The sequence below is a fragment of the Cyprinus carpio genome, chromosome B17, assembly GCF_018340385.1.
Source record: "Cyprinus carpio isolate SPL01 chromosome B17, ASM1834038v1, whole genome shotgun sequence".
NCBI classification, from domain to species: domain Eukaryota; kingdom Metazoa; phylum Chordata; class Actinopteri; order Cypriniformes; family Cyprinidae; genus Cyprinus; species Cyprinus carpio.
The window spans coordinates 23,111,043-23,136,966 of record NC_056613.1 but is presented as its reverse complement, the minus strand read 5'-3'; the positions used below and the strand labels follow the sequence as shown (position 1 = coordinate 23,136,966).

The 25,924-nt window shown below is 37.8% G+C and overlaps 1 protein-coding gene across 1 annotated transcript; it reads right to left on the bottom strand.

Annotated features, from left to right (window-relative positions):
* Positions 1–36: 36 nt before the first annotated feature.
* Positions 37–25,220, bottom strand: LOC122140188 (feline leukemia virus subgroup C receptor-related protein 2-like). Its single transcript, XM_042742848.1, has 10 exons — positions 24,338–25,220; positions 23,415–23,556; positions 22,564–22,704; positions 18,272–18,339; positions 17,685–17,788; positions 4,992–5,102; positions 3,660–3,765; positions 2,998–3,109; positions 2,613–2,677; positions 37–1,494 (listed from the first exon to the last, which is right to left on the bottom strand). Exons 1-10 carry the CDS (start codon positions 24,899–24,901, stop codon positions 1,441–1,443), a joined length of 1,467 nt encoding a protein of 488 aa, XP_042598782.1. The 5' UTR covers positions 24,902–25,220; the 3' UTR covers positions 37–1,440.
* Positions 25,221–25,924: the final 704 nt, after the last annotated feature.

Sequence of the window (25,924 nt, the reverse complement as noted above, 5' to 3'; positions counted from 1 at the left end):
CTGAGCTCCCGAGGGAAAACTTTGTATTTATATTTGTTTAAATAATGAATGTCAAGCATTTAAGCAAAAAGAGTTTTAATAGCTGCTGTTCATGAATGTTTATTTCTGGTCACGTCTCAGTGGTTAACACACGTGGAATAGTTTGCATGACTCATTTGCAGTTTAGCCACTAGTTATCACTTTATTACTGGATGTCAGATTTAATTTACAACACCAAGAATTCCTAGATTATATACAAAATGTTTCTATACAAACAATAACAGTACACAGGACTACATACACACACTCTGTATTTGCTAAATAAAGGATAAAACAAAATGTAAAGTCTATCTTTCAACTTGGAGTCCGCAGAGGAGTGGAGAAACATGTTCAAACTCACAATTTAATCTCTTAAACTTCACATAAACATGTTTATGAATATCTTATTTTTTTCCGTGATGTTCTGTGGATGCAGTAAAAGACTTTCTTCTGTCCATAATTCTGACCTTAATATCAGGATTAGATTACACATGCAAATGGTCTGAGAACTGAACTAAAAGTTGTAATGTGGCTCAGATGAAGACAGGAATCATGTGTTTGTCGCAGTTTCTCTGGCAATTAACAACAGCTTCTTTCCTTCAGCAAAACAGATACTGGTTTTGGAATCAGCAGTCCAACATGAGTAAGAGAAAACCTTGGATTTCATTCAGTGTAATCAATCACACATTACACTGCACACTACAACACACATTAACCATCGCAGATGTTCCCAAAGTAAATTATTTTCTAATTTCCTGTGTTCTGCACCGTTGTGTGTTATATAAGACGAGAGTATCATCACACATCTCCATTGATCACTGATGTTCTTTCTCAAGGCGCTCACACATTTAAAGCATCATATATTGAGTTGGTTTCATTGCAGGACTTTGACCTTCCATAATAACAGAGTGATGTCCAGCATCAACATCCAGCTCACCTGAATCAGATCTAGATGTGTCTGTTACACTCTATACTAGATTAGTACTTAGTGCTAAAAAACATTTGGTTCTCATAACTAACAAACCATCGTGCAAACATCACGATACACGTAAGGTGTAGAAAATTACACATTACAACATGAAACACGAGCAGTTCATGTGGAGTGTTCATAAATCCATACTTGTGTGAATTGAATGCAACGGCCTTCAATTTTTTTGTGCTTTTGTTTCATAAATGATTCCCATTGAATGTTGTGATGTGGGAGCTTTGTAATGAGCACTAACTACTGGTTAGGTTAAATAGGCTACTGAAGGAAAAACAACAGGATATTACAACGTGAAGTTAGAAAATGTACTTTCGGTTGTGCTACTGAACTGTTATTGTTCAGATATTGTCAGTGTAAATTTCAGTAGGATTTATGCGATGATTGTTCACATGGAGGTGTGATGCACTTTGAGAGAGTGATTCCAGTGGTTTCCGTCTTTACATCTTCACCTCTTTTAATGATTTTCCATCTTGGGGATGTACGGATGAGTCCTGAACAGAAGAAACAAACAGGGTAAATTAAGCATCCGTTCACATTCACTACTGTACCTCAGTAAGGGACTATACTAACTTTGACATAAACTAACATACAAAAACTGCACTTAATGCAGAGAGAAATTGACTGTAGAAATTACAACTGTACAAATGAACCAAGAAAAGTAATAGATAGAAATGGCCAAGTCAAATTTATTTGTAAAGTGCGTGTATATATAATTTATTTATTTATTTTTATTTATTTATTTATTTTTTGTTGAAGCAGCTCATCATATCTTAATATCTTCATGCCTTATAGTCACAGTTAGCTTTTTAGACCTGGGCAATGATATAGTTTATATTTTGAGATTTGATATACTGTGTGTATACACTCAATGTACAACCACATTTCATTAAAAAAATAAAATCAGGCAGATTTTTTTAGCAGAGAGTATATCATTTTATGCATGTGAATAAAGTTCCTATCTGTTTAGAATCATATCTATTACATGCTTATTCACAGACACACACCTCTAGAATACTCACGTTTGGCAGCAACTTCACTGGGCTGAAGGATAACTACAATAACTGGGCGACTGAAACATTTACACAAATGATCATCATGGGATATCCTGGATCCTTGTCACCAGCCTTGAGCTCTTACCACTAGATGGCCCCATTGAGTTTTTTATTTATTTATTTATTTTTGTTAATCCAATCTGATCATCTGTTTGCACTCATCAGTTCTTCTGTTGTTCTTCTCTTTTCTTATTGAATTTCTACCCTGTCTCCTGTGTTTGACACTCTATTCCAGACCCCAGTGATCTGTGGGTCACTTTTAAAGAAACTGGCAAGGTTTGGCTGGACAGAATGATTTAACGGTGTGCTATTCTTTACCACAACATGAGTCATTTCTAACCACAGTAAGGAACAACAAATCATGCTATAGTAATTCTATCAGAAATACTACAAAATGAAATAAAATACATTTCTTAACATCATTGCTTAAATTAATGCTAACTGAAAATTTTGACCCAGAGAAGATTTTCTTCTTCTGAGAATGGAAGGATGGTCTCTCTAGGCCCGCATGGTCCAGGCCTGGTGAGGAGAGAGAGGTCAAACTAAAACATACTTACAGCGATCACCTCTGTCTGAGGCTGACTGTTGGCCTTCTGTCGCCGCAGGTCAGATTTTATAAGCGCTGTGAGGCAGAGAGACATAACCTGAAGTTAAGAGCAACATACTTTTTAAATTTCATTTATGCATTTGATACATGCTTTAATTCAAGGTTTACACTTCATCAGTTCATGCACTCCCTTGGAATCGAACCCATGACCTTGGTGTTGCAAGCACCACTGCTCTACTGTTTGAGCTTTCATGGTACGTTCATATTACTATATAAAACCCTGCGTGTGTGTGTATGTGCCACTGTGACGCAATATGCTGAAGTTATGCTCTATTCATCACGTGTGCAGAAGATGAGTGGAGCGGTTATCTAGTGGTCATGTGATGAGCTTCTACCTGTCATGATGGAGCCGATGAAGAGGAACACACAGAGGAAGATGTTTCCGGCCAGTGTGCTGAAGTGATCGATGATTTTGCCTTGAATGATGGTGAATGCAATTCCAAACATCTGCATACCACCAGAACAATCCTGAGCATGTATGTACTATAAACATGCTGTTATCTTTACACACCTCCGCTCCTGAAATTATCCTCAACCAACAAACTACACTGAGTTTGAGAAACATATTCATTTATAGTATAAACACAAATTTTTAGGTATCACTTTAGATTAGGGAACACATTTTCACTATTAAGTATTAAGAGTTTTTCCTCAATAAACTGCTAATGATTGCTTTTTGATAGAAAGTAAGGCAATTGTTAAATGGTGGCACTGGAATCAACTAATCTATTTTAGTTCAAATTAACAACTAGTAAAGCACATGCTAAACATAACTTATTTAGCATGCCATGTATATTTAATGAATAAATGAAAATATTAAGTTGATGCATTGATCAACACACATTATGTCAACAGACATTTTAATTAAGTCATTAGGTTAAAATTTTAAACTTGCAACCACGCGTTTATTTACTGTAAGTCATGGAAACAGGTCCCTTGAATGTCTATTTAGATTTGACTCATCCTCATATCTTAAAGTGCAGAGACGATGCATGACCTGCGCTGAGCAGTTGAGCAGCCCTGAAGATGTTCCCTCTGACTCTGGGTACGTGAGCTCGACTGCAAACTCAAAGCCCAGCGGCAGATAACCCGTCATGAAGAACCTGCAGTCAAAGACAGAAGAGACTGAAGAATCAGCCGATCCAAACTACTGCACTGTATGCATCTATACTGGAAACAGTTCATCAGTCAGCCATAAGCAAGCATAAACATAAAAAACATACATCTAGTTCACTCATGAAACTCTAGATGTTGCAAGCTAATAGGTCTTTTACATGCAATCTGCTATATGCTATAATAATCACATTGTTCACTAAATAACACAAGCTGCTTGGCCTCTGCTGATTCTCAATATTTCAGTAGTCAAGTTCAGTGTTGGCTGAGTGCTGGACCTGTAGGGCACTAGAGTTACTCTGAAACCCTCCACCTCCCCCAGCACCACCTGTCTAGATCTGCAACCGGATTTATGTATGCATATCCATGCAGCAGCAGCATATCTTACATGCTAACAGCAGCATGTCTGTGTATCAGCATTGACATATCAGATAACATGGTGAAACTATTCCAAAAGTTGTAATGATTGAACTACAATTTAAATGTTGATCCACAAAATTTCTTTATGGTCAGTCTGTGTAGAAATCATGAACTATAGATTTGGCTGGCTAGCATGTTTCAGTTAGTTGACGCTGTAACTACCATACTGGGGGCAAAAGTATCTTTCATAAATTACAATATTTCATTATAAGATGTTTGGTCTCTAAGAGTGAAATGGACTTTTGTTGTGAAATTCTGCCATGTTTTTATACTTGTGCACGTGCACTGGCAGTGGAAGAAATGTGATGTAAGCATATACTGGGACAAAGCTGAGAAAAGTTTAACTTTTCACTAAACGGACACAAACTCTTTTCCTTCCAGAATGTTGCATTTTGGTAACACATTATTTTAATGTGACACAGTTACACTTGTTACATGTACTTGCTATAGTGAAAACTGTAAATTATGCAGAATTACAGGCAACTATCCCTAAACAAAATCCTAACCTTATATTATATGCATGATGTTAATTAATAATGTAGCACGCCCACACAAGAGGGAGATATTTATAAAGCTGTTGATAAAATGCTAATTTGATTGTTGATATATCTCAGCTGTTATCGTTGTCCCTTTGTTTTTATTGCCCCGTCGAGTGTTGTGGACCCTGTTTCTTCTTCCGAGAGTTCTGTTGCGACGCGCCAGGAATCCCCTAATGTTATCTGAATCTGCTGTGTGCCTTAAATGTCACAACACTTCTGTGTCCTGCATGTTTTTTGTCACTGTCTGCACCTCTTACCCGAGCGCTCCTGATGTGAGGAACACAACCCACAGATGACCCAAGTTCAGGGTGAAAGCATAGATCACCATCCCCACAAACGACAACAGATACACTGTGAGCGTCGTCTGCCTGGCAAGACAAATATTAGTAAGTTAAACTGCCAAAATATATGTCCTTCACTCCAATAGTAATAATGTAATTCACAGAACATGTTTACTTGATGGTTTAATCTTTAAACATCTTCATACATTCAATGGGACAAGGTACATAAGTGCAGAAATAAAAGCATGTCTCAAGTAATCATTAATCAATAATTTAAGTTTGGGTAGGCCTACATCTTCTGCTTTTTCCATTTGGCATTTTCTCAAAAAATTTACTGTATGTTTCTGCACTCCACAGGTGTCAGCACTATCAGTATATCAAAATATATGCACATATAATCTGTTATGTTCTGTTTTGGTTGCTGTTCCTATGTGTAGTCCCTACGTCCTTTTCCCCTTTGTTTCTAGACTTACTTGTCAGTTGATTGATTATGTTCACCTGTGTCTTGTTAAGCTCCTTGTTTTCCTGTGTATTTATATGCCCACAGTTTCCTTAGTCCCTTGTCTGGTGTTGTCTTTGCATGTTGTGTGTGAAGCTGTTAAGTTTGTTGTTTCTCACCATTTGTGGGATCCCTTTCTTTGTTGAATTTTGTTATCTAAGTTTTCAAGTTTTAACTAGATCCACATTTACTTATCTTTGCCTGATTGCACCATGACAGAATACTAGACCAAGAAATACAATGGACCTAGCAACTATCCGTCTCTTCCGTCTCAGGATGACAGTTTGTTGACTTTACCTGAGCAAAAGTCTGTCATCAAAATTATTTTATATAATTATTTCTCAGAACTAATGTTACTAAATGAAGTTCCAAACATAGGTTCGAGAGGAACCTAATCTTTCATTCCTGTCAATCATCAGTACAAGCATATATAAGCAGAAGTCGCTGCTCCGTCCCAGTGACAATCATCCCTCTGCCTCCCCTTCTCCTCCTCCATTTCTTTTCTTTCTCTATTCTTTTTCCTACTCCACAGCGTACATCCATAGAGGGGGGGTTCCTACTCAGAGCTTGAGTTCGTAAAGTTTGATTACCATTATCAAGCAGGACTGATTGAGCAGACAAGCTCATGAAACTTCAGGCATCCGAGCTCAAGATAACATATATCAGTGTTTTCGTTTGCGTGCTTATTACATGTTCTCAGTTTGTTTGGACTTTTAAATTGTACTTCCAGTGTCCTGTTTTTGTAGTTCCTTTGTAACCCTTTTGCGTCATTGGTCCCCTTGATTGTATTACCAGGTGTGTCTAGTTTCTTTGTTAGCTTCCGTTTGTTTGTATAGCCCAGTGTTTCAGTCAGTCTTTGTCAGTCATGGTCTTCAGGTGTTGGTAAGGTGTTGCTGGGAGGGACCCATCGGTTAGGTCGGTACGAGTGGCCAGCATCTCCACAACCTCAGCGCTCTCAAGCACCGTGTTTCAAGCACATCTAAGTCAGGTGGTCTCAGAGGTCCTTCCACCATCTGCAGTGCTCCCAGGAAAAGGCCACTGCCATTCTGAGTGTTTGGTCTGCACACAAGGTGGCACCGTCTGCTTCAGATCCTCCCGAGGTGGCGGCGTCTGATCCTGATCCTGATCCTCCAGAGGCAGTGCCATTCACTCCAGGTCCTCCACAACTCCCTGCCTGTCTTGTCACAGCCATGAAGGCCAACACTGGACCTGTTGCCCATCCAAGGAGGGTGTTCTCAAACTCTGTGCCTGTTCTGTCACGACCTCAGAGGCCATTTCTAACCTCTCTGTGCTGTCAGTTTTAGTCCAACCTGTTCCTCTGATGGTCTTCTATTGGTCATCTCTAGCTCTGGCTGATCCAACGGGTTGGTCTTCTGCTTTATCTGCTCTGTCTTGCTGGTCTTCAGCTTCATCAACTCTGTTTTGGTGGTCTCCTGTTCCATCAGCTCTGTCTTGATGGCCTTTGGTCTTTGGAATTTCTCAGCTCCATCTGCACTGCTGTGGTGGTCTACAGTCCTGCCTGCTCTGTATTGGTGTTCATCAGCTCTGATGTGGTGGTCTTTAAACTCCATCTTCTCCACCATGGTGATCTTCAGCCCTGTCTGCTCCGCTGTGGTGGTCTCCAGCTCTGCTGAGACGGTCTTTTGTCCTGTCAGCTCCCCCCTGGCCACCTGCTCTGCTGGCTCCCTATTTTGGCATGGCTTCTTGTTCTGCTGGCTTGGCTTCAGTCTCCAGGCCATCTTCCACCACACAGGCCAGGCCCTCCATCCCTCCCCCAGTCTGCCTCAGCTCCACCTCCCTCCTGGACCCTTGGTTTTGTTGATGGGGATCTGCTTCAACAAAACCAAGGGTTGTTGGGGGCTCTATTAAATGTTATTCATTTGTTTGTACTTTTTTGGTTCACCATTTGTTTGGACTAATGACAATTTAAAACACCAATTTCCTATTTCAGTATGTGATCCTCAAGGAAAATGTACTGACTTTGAGCTGATGCTTGCAACAAACAGCTCCTTTTTCACTAAGGGTGAGGTGGAGAACATTGACAACCATGCACCCACCACATACCCAGAGCCTGAGCCCTTGCTTGCCATGGATATTCTGCCAGTAGAGATATTCATCACTGAGCTAGAGTCAGAAGCCATGTTCGTCCTGGAGCCTGAGCCTGTTACCATGTCATTTCCGGAGCTAGAGGCAGCCACAATGTCAGTTCCAGAAGGAACACTAATCCAGTTCAACATCCTGGAGTGGAGTCCCACATGTTTCCCCAGCCTCAAAGCTCTTCCTTTGTCAGGCCCGTCTGGCTAGTGTAAGATCCTGGTCCCTTCCAGAATCCTTCCTCCCTCACTGGTCTCGTCCAGCTTCCAAGGTCTGTCATTTCTGCCAGTCCAGTTTACAAGATGCAGCATCCCGGCCATGGGAGCCTCCCTAAGTTTATTCCAACCATGGAGGTCGTCCAAAGCCCCGTTGTCCTCTCGGGTTGATTGATTATGTTCATCTGTGTCTTGTAGGGATGTAAGTGTAATGATTATCAGTTTGACGTTGAATCCTGATAAAATTCCCCATGGTTAGTATTACCGTTTCAAATTTTAATGAACATTATAACCATATACAGTTACAGTGATTTGAATAACTGAGGATAAATAAATGCTCTCTGGCATAAAGCACAGTTTTTTTTTCAAGTAACAGTCTCACATGCGCACAGCATGCAGAGTAGTTTCATTTTGAGTGAAAACAGGGAGGAAAAGATGGGAGGGTTAAGGGAATTATACAAATTAATGTATTAATGAATTAATTATGTGAATGTACCTCTAAAGATTCTGACTGTCTTCAGAAATGATTTGATGGAATTTTGTTGTCCACTTCACTCCATGTAATACCTAATGTAATGTAATGTTTTAATCGCAATGCTGCTTAATCCATGGAGATTATGGGAAACAGCTGTAATTCTGCTGTTCCATCAGTGCCACCTGCTGTCAGAGAGTGGATTTACAGAGACTTACATTCACATTCAGTCTGTTTGCAGCAGTTTCTGTCTGGCCGGAAAACAGACAGAATTTGCATGCCCTGCTGTAAATTTTGACCAGTTGATGAAAAACAAGCTTATGTGGATTCTACACATTTAAACAATTCAGATAAGTTATTTAAAATAAAATTGTATTTATGGAGCAGATAAAATACATATAATCATTTATTAATCAATTATCATTTTGACTTAAAGGGATAGTTCACCCAAAAATGAAAATTATGTCATTAATGACTCACCCTCATGTCGTTCCAAACCCGTGAGACCTCCGTTCATCTTCGGAACACAGTATAAGATATTTTAGATTTAGTCCGAGAGCTTTCTGTCCCTCCATTGAGAATGTATGTACGGTATACTGTCCACGTCCAGAAAGGTAATAAAAACATCTTCAAAGTAGTTCATGTGACATCAGAGGGTCTGTTAGAATTTTTTGAAGCATCGAAAATACATTTTGGTCCAAAAATATCAAAAACTACGACTTTATTCAGCATTGACTTCTCTCCCGGGTCTGTTATGAGCGCGTTCACCTCACATCCGGTTCGCGAACGAATCACTCGATGTAACCGGATCTTCTTGAAGCAGTTCCCCAAATCGAACTGAATCGTTTGAAACGGAACGGTTTTCACGTCAACAATAAGCATTAATCCACAAATGACTTAAGCTGTTAACTTTTTTAACATGGCTGACACTCCCTCTGAGTTCAAATAAACCAATATCCCGGAGTAATTCATTTACTCAAACAGTACATGAACATGAACTACTTTGAAGATGTTTTTATTACCTTTCTGGACGTGGACAGTATACCGTACATACATTCTCAATGGAGGGACAGAAAGCTCTCAGACTAAATCTAAAATATCTTATACTGTGTTCCGAAGATGAACGGAGGTCTCACGGGTTTGGAACGACATGAGGGTGAGTCATTAATGACATAATTTTCATTTTTGGGTGAACTATCCCTTTAACCCTTTTGTTTGTTTAATTGATGAAATGTTTTTTTTACCTTTTTTCTAAGCTTTATTTGAACATTTCATACATGTTATTAGAGAAACTGTTGTCAGTCATGTTGTCATTTAAAATCCAGACATAACTGGTAATGTTATTGTTTTAGTGATTATGCAAACAAAAAGTAATTTTATTTGTTGTTTGTTGATTTTAAGTGATTGATGTGATTGATGTGTCAGTGCTCTTGAACATTTCCAACACATTTTAACAATACCATGATAATACTGATAACCATGATAAATTTGGTCACTAATCATGATAGGAAATTTTCATACCATTACAGCCCTAGTGTCTTGATAAGTTTCTTATTTTTCTATGTATTTACATGCCCTCAATTTCCTTAGTTCCTTGTCCGGTATTGTCTTTGGATGTCATGTGTAAAGCTGTTGTGTTTGTTTCTTGACATTTTTGGATTCCCTTTTATTCTATTAATAAATTGTTCAACTAGATCTGCATCTCATCATCCTTGTCTATCTCCTGTAACACAACTGAGGTGAAATACGAGAGAAAATAAAGTAAAGAAAAAAAAACCCAATATCAAGGCACGATGAAGAGTGGTTTTGATTTTGCCTGATTTTAGAAATAAAATAAAATTAATTGAATTTGACAGTGTTTACAAGACGTAGAGACACAGTCAAAGATGTAAAACCTTACAGTAGAAAAGGTATATTTTCAAAATGAATTTCTGTCAGAATATGGTCGCTATGTTACTTTAAAAATACGCACATATATCACTTAGTTAAATATGGATTTTCATCTAAATTGAATATAGGTACTGAGTTATTGAGAACAGCCTCATTCTGCAGGAGTGCGTGATGACGAAATGTCAATTTTTATCAAAAAAAGAGAAAACCAAACTAAATGGTAGATTTGTGTTGAGCACCTTGTAGTGATCGTCTGTGATGAATATTGAAGTGGAAATGTTAAGTAATGGGACGCGATTTGTCTCATGTCTGAAGAATCCGACAGACCACTGTGGCACACATCCACACATATTTCTAGGAAAAGCATATATTTCTTAATCATAACCAGCCTCAGTAGAAAAACAAAATTCCTGTACATGTAAGTAGGTCTTTTGTGTCTTTAGCTCCCTCTAAATAAACGATGTATTATGAAGCCATTCAGTACAACCACGCGTAAGAAAATGTCCCACTTCACCGCTGCTGCTGGGATCTGCCGGGGGCAATTCTGACTCAAATGATTCTGAGCTGATTACAAGCACCAGGATGATGTGTGCTCATTGAACAGGCAGTTTTCAAACCAGCGCTTCACAAGAGATAAGAGAGACCACTACAGTGAAGAGCCTTCGTGATGGATACGGAAAGAATGCATTCACAGACAAATATATGAGCAACTGTGTTACATAACAATCACCATCTATTAATATCAGGAGGTGGATGATAACTCTGGAAACAGGGAACACATTTGCTAATCAATATTCTACAAACAGGAAAGTTTCTACATGAGACAAATGCTGCTCGTATCTCAAAGGATATTCAAATTCTCTTTACTTGTTCAGTTTTAGTGCCGTATAATCTGACAGCGTAAGACACGTTGTTTAAATTGGTTATTTATGCTTTGCTTAATTAAACGTGTGCTTTCATTGATAGAAACCATTTACATTTTAAAAACAAACCAACTCTTCAATCCAATTTGCCAAGCAACAAGACAACAACAGCACTGATTTATATAGTGCACTGATTGGTGTAATGTACAGTTGAGTTGAAAAGACCTTCATAAATCTTCTACCAAGCATTGTGGCTGATGAAAACCCATAATCCCTGGCTCCTGATTACATTAAATATGTATGTGACAGTGTAAATAGTTGTCATTTAGAATTAATAGAGGTTTTAGCTCCATTTGCTCCACTCTAACATCTTGCTTAGACAACTTTTGCCCCCTTTCATCCAGACCAGCACGCACTACCCCCTCTGCCCCCTGGCTGTCTGATGTTCTCTGTGAACATCGCTCTAAACTCAGGGCTGCAGAGAGGATATGGGGCAAATCAAAAACTCGACCGACCTTAGTGTGTATCAGTCACTCCACTCTTCCTTCTCTGCATATGTCTCCACTGCTAAAACGGCATACTTCCACAACAAAGTTAACAACTGTTCTGACTCTCACACACTTTTCGAAACTTTCTCTTCTCTTCTCTGTCCTCCTCTTCCTCCTCCTTCATCAACTCTTAAAGCGGTTGACTTTACAATTTTCTTACAAACAAAACAAGAACCATCAGTGACCAATTTTCCACACCGCAGACAGATGATAACTTCATAAAGACTAATACACACTCTCTCTCCTCCTTCTCTCCAATCTCGGAGATGGACGTTTCCAAACGTATCCTTTCCAATCATCCTACTACTTGTCCAATTTATCCTATCCCCACTCACCTCCTTCAAGCCATTTCTTCGTCAGTCATACCTTCACTTACTCACATTATGAACACCTCTCTTCACTCTGGTACATATCCCTCAGCATTTAAGCAGGCTCAGGTAAGCCCACTGCTTAAAAAACTCTCTCTAAATCTAGCACTTTTAGAAAACTACAAACCCGATTCCAAAAAGTTGGGACACTGTACAAATTGTGAGTAAAAAAGGAATGGAATAATTTACAAATCTCATAAACTTATATTTTATTCACAATAGAATATAGATAACATCAAATGTTGAAAGTGAGACATTTTGTTATGTTTTGTTAAATATTGGCTCATTTTGGATTTCATGAAGTTGGGACAGGTAGCAATAAGAGGTCGGAAAAGTTAAATGTACATATAAGGAACAGCTGGAGGACCAATTTGCAACTTATTAGGTCAATTGGCAACATGATTGGGTATAAAAAGAGCCTCTCAGAGTGGCAGTGTCTCTCAGAAGTCAAGATGGGCAGAGGATCACCAATTCCCCCAATGCTGCGCCGAAAAATAGTGGAGCAATATCAGAAAGGAATTTCTCAGAGAAAAATTTTAAAGAGTTTGAAGTTATCATCATCTACAGTGCATAATATCATCCAAAGATTCAGAGAATCTGGAACAATCTCTGTGCGTAAGGGTCAGGGCCGGAAAACAATACTGGATGCCTGTGATCTTCGGGCCCTTAGACGGCACTGCATCACATACAGGAATGCTACTGTAATGGAAATCACAACATGGGCTCAGGAATACTTCCAGAAAACATTGTAGGTGAACACAATCCACCGTGCCATTCACCGTCTAAAACTTTATAGGTCAAAAAAGAAGCCATATCTAAACATGATCCAGAAGCGCAGGCGTTTCTTTTTGGAAAACTGGGACACCATGTCATCCGGACTAAAGAGGACGAGGACAACCCAAGTGGTTATCAGCGCTCAGTTCAGAAGCCTGCGTCTCTGATGGTATGGGGTTGCATGAGTGCGTGTGGCATGGGCAGCTTACACATCTGGAAAGGCACCATCAATGCTGAAAGGTATATCCAAGTTCTAGAACAACATGTGCTCCCATTATGACGTCGTCTCTTTCAGGGAAGACCTTGCATTTTCCAACATGACAATGCCAGACCACATACTGCATCAATTACAATGTCATGGCTGCGTAGAAGAAGGATCCGGGTACTGAAATGGCCAGCCTGCAGTCCAGATCTTTCACCCATAGAAAACATTTGGCGCATCATAAAGAGGAAGATGTGACAAAGAAGACCTAAGACAGTTGAGCAACTAGAAGCCTGTATTAGACAAGAATGGGACAACATTCCTATTCCTAAACTTGAGCAACTTGTCTCCTCAGTCCCCAGACGTTTGCAGACTGAAGAGGGGATGCCACACTGTGGTAAACATGGCCTTGTCCCAACTTTTTTGAGATGTGTTGATGTCATGAAATTTAAAATCAACTTATTTTTTCCCTTAAAATGATACATTTTCTCAGTTTAAACATTTGATATGTCATCTATGTAGTATTCTGAATAAAATATTGAAATTTGAAACTTCCACATCATTGAATTCTGTTTTTATTCACAATTTGTACAGTGTCCCAACTTTTTTGGAATCGGGTTTGTACTAGACGGTATCCCTTCTTCCATTCATTGTAAAGACACTTTATTGAGTTGTGTTCAACCAACTCTCTATGTTTCTTGCACAGAACAACCTCCTGGACAGCAAACAATCTGGCTTCAAAGGTGGCCACTCTACTGAGACTGCCCTGCTCTCGGTTACTGAAGCCCTGCGACTGGTGAGAGCAGCTTCCAAATCCTCAGTACTCATCTTGCTGGATCTGTCTGCTGCTTTTGACACTGTTAATCACCAGATCCTCCTGTCCACCCTCAGAAAGATGGGCATCTTCAAGGGACTGATGCTTGCCTACAAGATGACCACTGTCGCTGCATCAATATACTTAAACTCGCTAGTTCGTGCCATCCCACCTTTTCCTGGACTGTGCCCTGCTGGTGGAATGACTTCCCAATCTCAATTTGAACAGTCTTTAGCCATTTTCAAAAAAACATCTAAAGACATTTTTTCACCAGTACCTGACCAACTAATACTAGCACTTACCTATTCTATTCTATTCTATTCTGTTCTATTCCATTCTATTATATATATATATATATATATAAACATAGCTACGTGTTCTGTGCTAGACTAACTGAGACTTGTCATGGCACTTGTATACTGTTGTTGTTCTCTCGTTGGTCTGATTGCTTCTATTTTTCTAATTTGTAAGTCGCTTTGGATAAAAGCGTCTGCTAAATGATTTAGTGTAAAATGTAAATGCATTTAATCTTGTTTGTTGTTTAGTTTATTAAATATATGTGTTTTTTCTAATGCAGTGATGGTAATTAGAGGTCTTGGGCCCTTTTCATTTTTAAGGTTTATTTTCTTCCTACATCACTGAACAAACCTATTATTTACATTGTTTAAATATATATATATATATATATATATATATATATATATATATATATATATATATTATATATTATATATATATATATATATATATATATGTATGATCCAGTGACAACACACTAATATTTACAGTCGCTTTAATGCAAAACAGGAAACTCATGAATATTCATGTATGCTCCGCCCAGTGACACCAAATATCTCAGACACGGAATATTTCAGAACACCGGAACAGAACCAAATAAGGAAAAACAGGAACTAAACAGACACCAACATGTGACAGACTTCCTAATTATAATTTGTGTGAAAAGGAATAAAAATTTTAGGTGTTTTACTGCCTGTAGTTTTCATTTCAGCTGGAAACTGAAGTGAATTTTATTTATTGGTATGTTTTTAGGAGTTTTGCAAAAATCTTGGTAGAGGCATGTTTTTTCAATGAGCCTATGTTGCAGTTTCACTGTATTACATTTCTATTGGCCTTAGAACGCTCAATTGTTTTTACTGTTATGAAAAAAAAAAACATTGATTATTTGATTACTGAAAAATATTGTTCTTGGCACAAAGCACAACAATATTGACTCAAAATGATGAGTGTGGTGGACTGATATTTAGACAATTACGTAGACTAAGGCATTTTTAGAGTGCTCTTGACTTCAACCCATCATGCTCAACCTTGATACATTTAGAATTTAGTGGGGTTAACAAAATACTTTATCAAAAATTTATTTCAAGTACAGTGTGTGATTTGCAAACACGGTACACTGTTATGACCAGATTTTACTCAGCTGCTACTCAAATTACAAGTAAATTAAGTCCAAGCTTTCTGTGACAGGACTGAAATAACTTCAGTTACAATGATTAATTATTGGTATTCTAAAAGCGTGAAAACACATATTTAGGATTGAGAGTAGACCAAAGAGTGTTTTCCATAAACCCATTCTTGAATCAAGGTCAGTAATAATCCTCTCGCACATGACGAGATTAGGAGAAACTAAGGCTCTGTTATAGAGGAAAGCGCATTACAGACATTCTGCTGCTCAACATGTGTCAAAGTTAAAAGTTTTAACAATTTACTGGAGGGAAAGTCTTGGAGAGAAAAGTCACTCTATCAAAAATCTACACTTGAAAAAAAAATTTGAAGGTTTAATTTGAAACAATTTACCCTCAGAAATTGCTAGTAAATTTCGCAAAATAAATAAATAAATAAAATTTAAAAAGGCAAGAAACAGACTGATTAATTAAGTTGAAAATTTAAAAAGTATTTTCTTGTAAAATGTACTCCAATAATTTTCTATTTACAACTTTGAACTGTAATCAAATCATTTTGGTGTGTTTTGTGTGAGTTGGCAATGTCACACACAAAATTTGGTGTCAGTGTGCCAAAGCATTGCAGACATACAGCCTCAAGTGACATTTTGGCATCATGCCTCAAATTCGTTGCTGTGGTATGCGGTTATCAACAAAAAATCCATAACTTTGTGTCAGCATGGTCTGAAGATGATATGATTCGATTTGAGTGAAAATCAGACCAATGGTCCAGGAGGAGTTCGAAAAAGTAGTTTTTCAAAGAAAATCAAAATGGCAGACAGGAACATTAGTATCACTGTTCTCAGCATGAACCAAGGAATGTTTTAATACCAGTCTAATTACAATAGGCAAAATTCACAGAAAGCTATTAGCGTTTATTTGAAATTTCATTATAACTTTTGACCACAAGGTGGCATTGTCTGAAAACTGTTTGAGTACTTTCAGGTCTTGGTCTCGATGGTACATACAAAGTTTCGTAATGGTACACCAAAGCATTCGTAAAATATAGCATTTTTTTTATCATAATAATCTATTGTAGTCAATGGCAATTTCATGTTTTGTTCAATTATAGCGCCTTTAAGAGGCACAATCCCACCAAATTCTGTATGTCTCCTTTGAGTGTGCCCATACACGTGTGTCAAATTTGGTGAAAATATCTCATTTTGTTTTGCCGTTATAGACAGTTTTATATATGAGAACAGAAAAAATGACTGATTGCCGACTTTGTTTGCATTTACTTGCCACTTACTATCAAAATTTTGGCAATTGGGCATTACCATATAGCTGGCACGCTATGTTTTCGAATTTCCTACGGTGGTTTCGTGTTGATCGGAGTAACGGTTTCTAAGATATTGGCAAATGTTTTTTAAGCGCTAAATTGCAACGTTGCACGAACCAAAAGGCAAAACCTGGCATGTTTTGTATTGCTGGACTTGGCAAGGATTCAGGAGTCTAAAAAGGTGAATCCCGTGAAAGTAAGTCAACCACACCCAAAGTTATAAGCATGTGAATATTCGATTTTACCACTAGGTGGCGCTGGCTCGAAATTTCTTAGGCTACTTCAGGGCATCGTGCTGATGACCCATACCAAGTTTTGTGATGATATGTCAATGCGTTCATAAAATATAGTATTTTACTAGAAAGTTAAAAATGGCCGATGCCCAAAATGGGCGATATGGAAAAAATTGGATATGGTTCGACTTGGCATGCTTCACTGAATCTAAAGAGACCAGTTTTGTGGTTTTTGGTCAAACTATTCAGTTGTAAACAAAAATAGCCATTTTTCATATCTCCTGAGCACTAGGTGGCACTGTGATGGAACACTGCAGGTAGCCCCAGGTCATGCTTGTTATAACACACACCAAGTTTGGTCTCAATATGCCAAACCGTTACATATAGCCTATATAGATATAGCCTCACATCCATTTTTCTGCACTTTTCGTCGGTTTGAAGAATCAACTTGGACTCCATAACTTTTTGCCAGCATGTTCTGAAGATGACCTGAGCCAATTTTGGTGAGAATCAGACAAACTATCTAGGACGAGTAGGTTTTTCGAACATTTAAAAATAGCAAAAAAACTAAACCTTGCGATTTTTGAATTTTGGTATTCATTCGACTCGGCATGAGCCAAGGATTCAGAGGAAAAAATAATTTTCCTTCTGTGCCTTATGGTTCAAAAGGTATTAACATAAACATGAGTGAAACTTTGGACAAGTGGTGACGCTAGAGAGTTTGAGTTGCTATGGTGACTTTTCTCACTGTTCTCTATCAGTGTGCCAAATTTCATAACTTTCCCGCAAGCGGTTCTATGAGCTGCCATAGAAGAAACGGAAGAAGAAGAAGAAGAAGAACGCCAACCGATACAATAGGTGCTTCGGTGTTTGGCCCCTAATAATAATATGAAAAACTTTGCTATCATGATATGTGGACCTCATGGGGAAATAAAACAATAGAAAATGCATGACTTACTTATAAGTCTTGGTCTTGTCTAGCCAGATTCCACAGAGCAGAGAGCCGACCACGCCAGCGATGACGAGAGTCAAGCCAATTCTCCCAGCATTCACCTCTTCACCCTGTGCTTCAGACAATAATGACATCTGAGATATCTTTAATATATCACCCTGTAAGACCATGTTCTCATGCATCTCAGTCCACAGTGTTTAGATAACCCAATACACTGAGTCTGAGCTGAAATTGAGTACTACTGCCAGAATTTCATGGGGCATTTGCTGAGAATGTGATTCAGAGATTCACAGTGAACTTATACCATGACACATTATATGTTTTTCACAAATAAAAAAGGTGATGTTTCTATAGTTCTGAACAGTTATCATAATCATTGACCATGATATGTACATGGTACTTCAAGGTACTGTACTTCAGAAAATGCCATGCTATTACAATCGTACCATTTCCAAAAAAAACAAATACATGGTAATACTGTGATACTTTTTTTGAGTGTATATTCATCATTTTGAGGTTCAGCTACTGCTATCCTGTGTCTGCAGAGTGGATGAGGATGATAAGAACTCAAGGATGTTGACAGCAGGACTCACAGGGTAGTGCTCTATTATCATTCTGTTCAACAGAGTGGAAACAGCGTAGAAACATCCCACATTCAGTCCTGGGAAACACAAGCACAGGGAGAATCACGCTGTCAAATAAAGATAAATCAAAGGATTCAAACTGGGTAAAATGACAGATTGATGGTTAGAAAAGGTGTAGATTACTAAGGGCAGAATTGAAAAAGTATTGCAATCTGGTTGTTTAAGCAGCCCAACTGGGAGACCTGGTTGAAAACAGACATTATTTTTGTGATTCTAGTGTCACAGAATTGAGACTTTAGTTTTAAAGACAAAGCAACTTTTCAATTGTGAAAGTGGACCATTTTAATTTCATTTTTGGGACAGTCCTGCACATTTCACATGCATCAAAGAACTTAAATGACACATTTCTGATTTCTGTAGAATATAAATAGGCAGATTTCCGTAGAAATTGGAGCACCAATCATGCATAAAGTTTCACACATCCTACGCAACTAATACATTTTGTCTAAATTGATTTTGGATTCAGTATAACAGCATCCAAACATAGCCAAATATTTGGAACAGAAACCACACTTTTTGTGCAGGTAATGATTATTTTAGTTAACTAAAACTTATTTAGTTTTAACTTTAAGTACTTAAAGTGCTAAAACTAAAACTGAAAGAACAATTAATAAAAACCTATATATGTAGTTGTCATTTTTAATAGTTATGTATCTATTAAACATGATAACTACACAAAACAAATTATTAAAACTTTACCTAAAATGAAAACAGAAAAAAAAAGAGAACTAAATCAAACTATTAATGAAAACTGAAATATCTCAAAGATACAAAAAATAACACTTGTACAGGTGGAGTTTTCTGGAAGGTGGAGGCTGGTATAATATATGATGCAGCAAATAGCTAAACATTTCAGAAACTGGATGGAAACTGGGTTAATCAGAAGCTAAACGCTCATAAACTTTGACATCAGTTTTAAAATCTGACAATAACACTCCCCTGTTGGACAGTCACTCTGAATATGTGTACAGGACTCAAAATACTCTATATGTGAATTCAGAACCTGTATGAGGTTTTCTGTTTGTTTCTGTTTTACCCTTTATTTTAAGGCCATGTTGATACAGTGTAATTACACAAATAAGTACTGAATAATATTAATTAACTACATGTAATTATGGTTAGGCTTAGTTATTGGTCTATCCGAATGTACCAATATCCTCTCTAAAACGTTAAGTCCTATAACCAACACTGTAAGCACCCAAGCAAGAAATTTATGAGTCATTTTTGACCCAACACTGAAATTTGCAAAACAAATCAGCATTCTTTCAGCTTAGGATGATTGCCAAAATTAAATCTTTCCTCCCACTCAAGGACTTAGAAACTACGTTATCCGTGCATTTATTTGATCGAGATTGCACTATTGCAACTCATTGTATTTAGGGGTCTCTGATTTTTTTCTGTCTCATCTCCAGTTCCCGGTCCATAATGGTGCAGCCAGACTTTTAAGGGGGATTATAAAGAGGGAAGTATTAGACTTGTTTTGGCTAGCTTTCACTGGCTCACCATTGAGTATAGAGTGCAGTTAAGGTATTGTTGTTTGTCAAAATGAATGGTTTGCCACCACACTATTTATCTGAACTTCTTTCTTTCTTACCATCACACCAATAGGTCCTTTATTGTAACATGACATAGTTACATGTTACATGTACTTACTATTTTAAACAGCAAACAAGAAAATAACCCTAAACCAAACACAAGCTGGGTGGATTTTCTGCCATCACTAAAACAGTCAAACAAAGACTGGAGGGACATATTCTCATCTGATTTTATAGGAAAGATGAGCTGGATATGATATGAAATCTAACACTTGTGAAAAGTATGAATAATGCTTTTAGTATGGCTAATGGAGGTGAATACAGGGATAACAAAACAGGGCCTAAGACTGAACCCTGCAGCACACCGCATGTATAAGCAGCAGAAGAGGAGTTATAGTTTTTAATAGCTACTGAAAAGTTATCCCCTTAAGGTCATATATAAAAAACTATTTAGAACTAATTCCTTAATGCCAGCATACAGATTAAGACGATGCAGTAAAATTGAGTGATCGACTGTGTTCTGCACTAAGATCCAGAAGAACCAGAACAACACATTTATCAGATTTATGTTTCTTTCTTTTGGAATTTGGGATATACCTGACATTATTACGATATAAAATATGTGAATATCAAGTAAGTGGAAGTAAATGGAACAAAAAAACATAGTTTGACCGACAGTTATTTATTTATCTCTGTATTCTGGTCCAAAATGAGCTGCCGTGCTTTCTATATTCTATACAGTAAGTTACCATTTAAAACAGTATTAAAATGTGTTAAAATATTAAAATAGGTTTTTTTTCTCCATTTCTGTCACCAATGGAGTCTGGGTTCCTTTCCACTGTCACCTTTGGTTTGCTTAGTTGGGGACACTATTTGGCTATATAATGGACTTGAATGCACAGACACTATTGGAAGAGAATTGTAGTGAGCTGGAAGATGACATCAATGATGAACTGACTTTGACTGAAAAATTGACTGTTTACCAGCTGCTTTACAATTGAATTTTCTTTGCATTATTGAAACATTATTTTCCTGTTTAAAACTGTAAAGTTGCTTTGACATAATCTGTATTGTATAAAGTGCTATATAAATAAAGGTATCTTGACTTAAAATAATTGAAAGTGCCCCTATTATGGGTTATGAAAGGTTCATATTTTGGTTTTGGGAGTCCCCAACAACAGGTTGACATGCATGCAAGGTCAAAAAACACTTTCATTGTCTTATAATATGCATTCGCTCAACGATTAATTTTTCCAAACCCATCCTGTGCATGACGCTAATCTGCAGTGATTTCTCTGATTGGTCATTTCATCATGCCTGTAATGCCTGATAAAGCAGTGTTTGTGAGCGCAGTGCTGCTTTGTGTACAGCATTACCGGGGAAACTGCTTTTTGTACCACTCCAAAAGCAGCACCTAGTGGCAAAGAATGAATTTCCATTTTCATTCTTGCTATTTGTAAAGATCAACAAGTGGGCGGGCAATATGCTAATGTTTCATGTTGAAGTTAAAGGGTTAATCCCTTTTAATCATTTACCCCCATGTCGTTCCAAACCTGTAAAAGCTCCATTCGTCTTCGGAACATATTTTGGATGAAAACCAGGAGCCCTGTGACTGTCCCATAGACTGCCAAGTAAATAACAGTTTCAAGGTCCATAAAAGGTATGAAAGTCGTCGTCAGAATAGTCCATCTGCCATCAGACGTGCAATCTGGGTTATACAGGAACACTTTTTGTAAGTGAAAAATAGAAAAATAGTAATTCCTTTGTCAACAGTCTCCTCTGTGTCTTTCCATATCACCGTATGCTGTGTATGCTCTTCTGTGTCATCCGCGCCACAAGGATGCGCTGTTTTGCATCCTTGTGGTGCGGAGGATACAGACGAGCATACACAGCATACGGTGATATGGAGAGACACAGAGGAGACCGTTGACAAGGGAATTACTGAAAAAAGTCATTATTTTTGTTTTCTTCGCTTACAAAAAGTGTTCCCGTCGCTTCATATAAGCCAGATTGCAAGTCTGATGGCAGATGGAGTATTCTGACGACGACTTACATACCTAGACATACCTTTTCTGGACCTTGACACTGTTATTTATTTGGCAGTCTATGGGACAGTCACAGGCCTCCCGGTTTTCATCTAAAATATCTTAAATTGTGTTCCGAAGACGAACAGAGCTTTTTAGGGTTTGGAACAACATGGGGGTAAGTGATTAATGACAAAATATTCATTTTTGGGTGGAGTATCCTTTTAACATGAAATGGCTTGGGATTCGTTTTAAAAATGACTCCTTTCAATGATTCAGACTTGACTTTCTTTTGAGAGATAATAACTTTATACACGGTGCACTTTCAGTTTTAAAATTTGCAGGATGTTTTCATTCACTTAGAGCTGTGATACACACTGCATGAGAGTTAATTTTCAAAAATCCATAATAGGGCAGTTTAAATTGTAATTTAATTTAATTTAAATTGCACTTTAAATTAAAAACTAGTCAGTTACATTGTATGCACACTATCACTACCTTGGATATATATATATATATATATAAAGCAAAGAAGATGAATAAAAGAAAATTATAAGTTAACACTGAGGATACTACTATTAGATAATAAAAGCACAATACTGCAGAAATACTGTGGTAAACATGCAAAGGCAGAATGTGTTTTAAGTTATTAAGTATATGAATAAGAATTAGCAGTGTGTACCGTAGCTAATGAGGAGGAGGATGAAGGGCTTGTTGCAGAAAAGTCTTGCAATTGAAGCCAAGTAGGAGTACTGTGTGGTGGGCATGTCTCTGAGCGCCACCTGAGACAGAGACGGAGGGATTTCAGGCTTTTCCTGAAAAACTGAATGGCACATTCAAAAACTTGATTACCACAAAAGAAACTGAAAAACACAACTCTAAACAGTAATTGATTAAACCAGAAATGGACATTATGTCAGTCAACATGACCCTGTTTACAAAATTATTGCAATCAAGGTTATCATCATAGGGCAGAGCATTGAGCCTTGGTCATGATACATGAGCAGTTAAGTGCTTGTAAACACCACTTATGTAAATTATTGCATTCCTACATAAAATTGGATTTATTGAATGATTTCCACAGAAATTGGTTCTGCTTGTGTTTTCTCCAAGAAGTCAAAACCAAATCCTATAATCAATTTCCATATATGTCACTACTTCAGTAGACACAAATGACTTTGTAAAAGCAAATCTCAAAATGGATCTAAGAATTATAGCAACAGATGGAAAGAACCAAACCTGCATAAATTAAATATAATAAATGCAAAAACAAGAGAATTAAAGACTAAATGATGAAATAATCAAATGCTATGTATGCATGTATGTAAGCAGGTTTTGGCATCCATAATTAAGCTGATGACATGAGTGTATGAATTAAAGAGCTATTTCATAAAGTATTGTGGTGCACTCACATTTTTATGTTAAAGAGCAGAGTAGGTTTTATTAACAGATTTTACATGCTGATTAAAAATATTTGTCACTACATCAGTCCAATTAGCTTTTCATTTATGCTGCTGGAGTGGATGTTCTTACCAAACACGACCAGCAGAAAGATGAGGCTGGCCACAGCGGCTGTAATGTAGAACATGATGCTGATGTGTTGAGCCAGTTCATTCATGTCATCCACGTTGGGCACAAGTATTGGTGGGATCAAGAAACCAATAGCAATGCCAAGCTGAAGGGGAAAGACATAAAAAATCAACTGCATCATAATCTCAGTCTCACGGACCTAAAAAAAAGTGATTGTCTGGTTTTGTGCATCTTCCAGAAGAAAAACAGTGATTTTAACAGTCTGCCTGAATCATTTTAAATTTACATGCACAGGAGAACTTTTCACAACTTTTTTAACCAAGTCACGACACATTCATACGCACAAAAAAAATTTGTTCTTAACCTTGTTAGCACATTAATGAATTTGGAGGATTCTAAATGTGCGACTGCATGTCCAAGGTTAGTCATTTGCATTAAACACAGCTAAACATCTTCATTTTAATTTAATGCAAACCCAGATCACAGCTTCTTAATAGCTAGCTGTACATATGTGTATATCGGTGTTATTATACAGAGTAATCTAACTTTCTGGTTACTAGAATGCTGCTTGAAAACGCAGATGAAAGGTTTAACTAATGAATATACAATGTTTCGTTTTTAACCCCCCAGTTAACCCAATTTGCATCTTTCTTATTTCCACAACTTGTTGAAATTTTATTTACGCTGCTATTTCTATGAACAAAACCTTTTACTGCATCGACCTTTGCGCTCTCTCTCTAGTTGTGTCTATGCTGTCAAAATGCACTTAAAATGGCAAAAGAGGCGCACAGTCTATGTGTGCAGACATGTTCTGGCAAAACCTGAGCTTTTGGTGTAATCTAGTCCAGCTGATTAATGTAACTTAAAAGAAGGTAGACTGTGTTTCTGTGGCAGTGCAGCGATGCGCTCCGTGCGCTTTTACGCACCTGATTTCCAAACACGCCGATGGCGCAGGCGGTGGACACTTCATCAGATCCGAACCACACGGACGCGACCTGAGACGGCATTCCCAAAATGAACACCTGCGCAAAGGAACAGGTGAACTGTCCGAGCATAGTGACCCAGAACAGGTTTGGCTGAACGCTGGCCACTTTGATCCACGTTCCCACGCAGTTGATCGAGGCTGCGAACAGAGCGATCACCCGCAGCCCCTTCCTCTCCAACAGCCATGTCACTGGAAATATGAAGGGGATGTAAGTCAACATATAGATCATTGACAGCCAGTCGATGGCGAATGAAGAGACGTTGTAGAATTTCATGAAGATGTTGTTGATGATTCCATACTGGATCCACTGGAACGCGTTGCACAGCGAATAAGAGCTAAAGAGAATCACAATGAGCCATCGCCTCCGGTATACACGAGTCTTACAGACAGTGTTCGTGTCTCTGCATTCGGAGATTTCAACATGATCAAAGTTTCCATCTGTGTTTTTTGTCTGCTCTGTCTGAAGAACGTCTTTTCCAAAGTGGTTGCCGCTTTTTTCGCACATTTTGCGCTGCGAATTCTACCTTCAGTCAATCCTGCTTAATGAATACAGAATCGCGTCCTTCTATTTTAATTAAGGAAATATTCCAGACGCAGAAGAAGTTCCCAAGAGTCTGTAAACATCCGGACTGACTTCGTTTCCACCGAGAATAAAAATTCAGAGCAAAGGTGAAGACAAAATCACACATCCCTCCAGGAAACAACTCAGTCACTTCTATCTCGGAATCATGCTTGTGAGCTTCAGACTCCACATCATCATCATCATCATCATCACCATCATGACATGAGAGAGAAACTCTAGCACGTGATCAGCTGTCAATCATTAGCTCCTGCTCATCCCAACATATTATTATAGAAGAGTTGCTATTGAATATTGAGTATTAGGCTGTACTGTATTGTATAAAGTGACAGTAGTATCCATTAGGCGAATACTTGGGGCCCCAGAGCCATCTGCTGGTTACAAACATAAAAAATAGTTGCAGCAGTGATCACAGATAGACGAATAATATCAGCATTGTGGTGGAAATTACATTCAGACAACATCGTCTTACATGTTTGTTTATATATATATATATATATACAATGGAAATATTTTTTTATGTGCATGATCTGGTATGATGTCTAAGCAATGTCAACTTGTGGTCCTATATGCCATCATGCAACCATGTTACAGAGAAGGAAGAAGAAAATGATGATTAAAAGGCTATAAACAGATCAAATGTACTTTGGTAAAAATAAATAAATATATATTTATTTGTACAAAGCAGGCTTATTGCACATTCATATTTATTAACTAAGTAATCCTTCTTCTGTTGTTGTTGTTTGGTGTGTCTGGTGCTGATAAAATGCTAATAAAAACAAGCTGGAGGACCTGCTTTCACTGAAAACAATTGGAAAACACAGATCCAGTTTGCTCAATCATATAATTTATCATCTACGCAACAGAATTGTGTTTCTCTTGTGATTTCTTTGCTTTTAATTAATGTTATTCTCTAAAATGTGCTGTCTAATAGATAAAATTAAGTAT

Excerpts from the sequence above, each read along its gene's own strand:
- LOC122140188 (XM_042742848.1), bottom strand. The coding sequence starts at position 24,901 with ATGTGCGAAAAAAGCGGCAACCACTTTGGAAAAGACGTTCTTCAGACA. Across the intron at positions 18,340-22,563 it reads CCTCCTCCTCATTAGCTACG|GACTGAATGTGGGATGTTTC; the intron begins GTACACACTGCT and ends TGTGTTTCCCAG. Across the intron at positions 1,495-2,612 it reads CTCAGACAGAGGTGATCGCT|GACTCATCCGTACATCCCCA; the intron begins GTAAGTATGTTT and ends TCTTCTGTTCAG.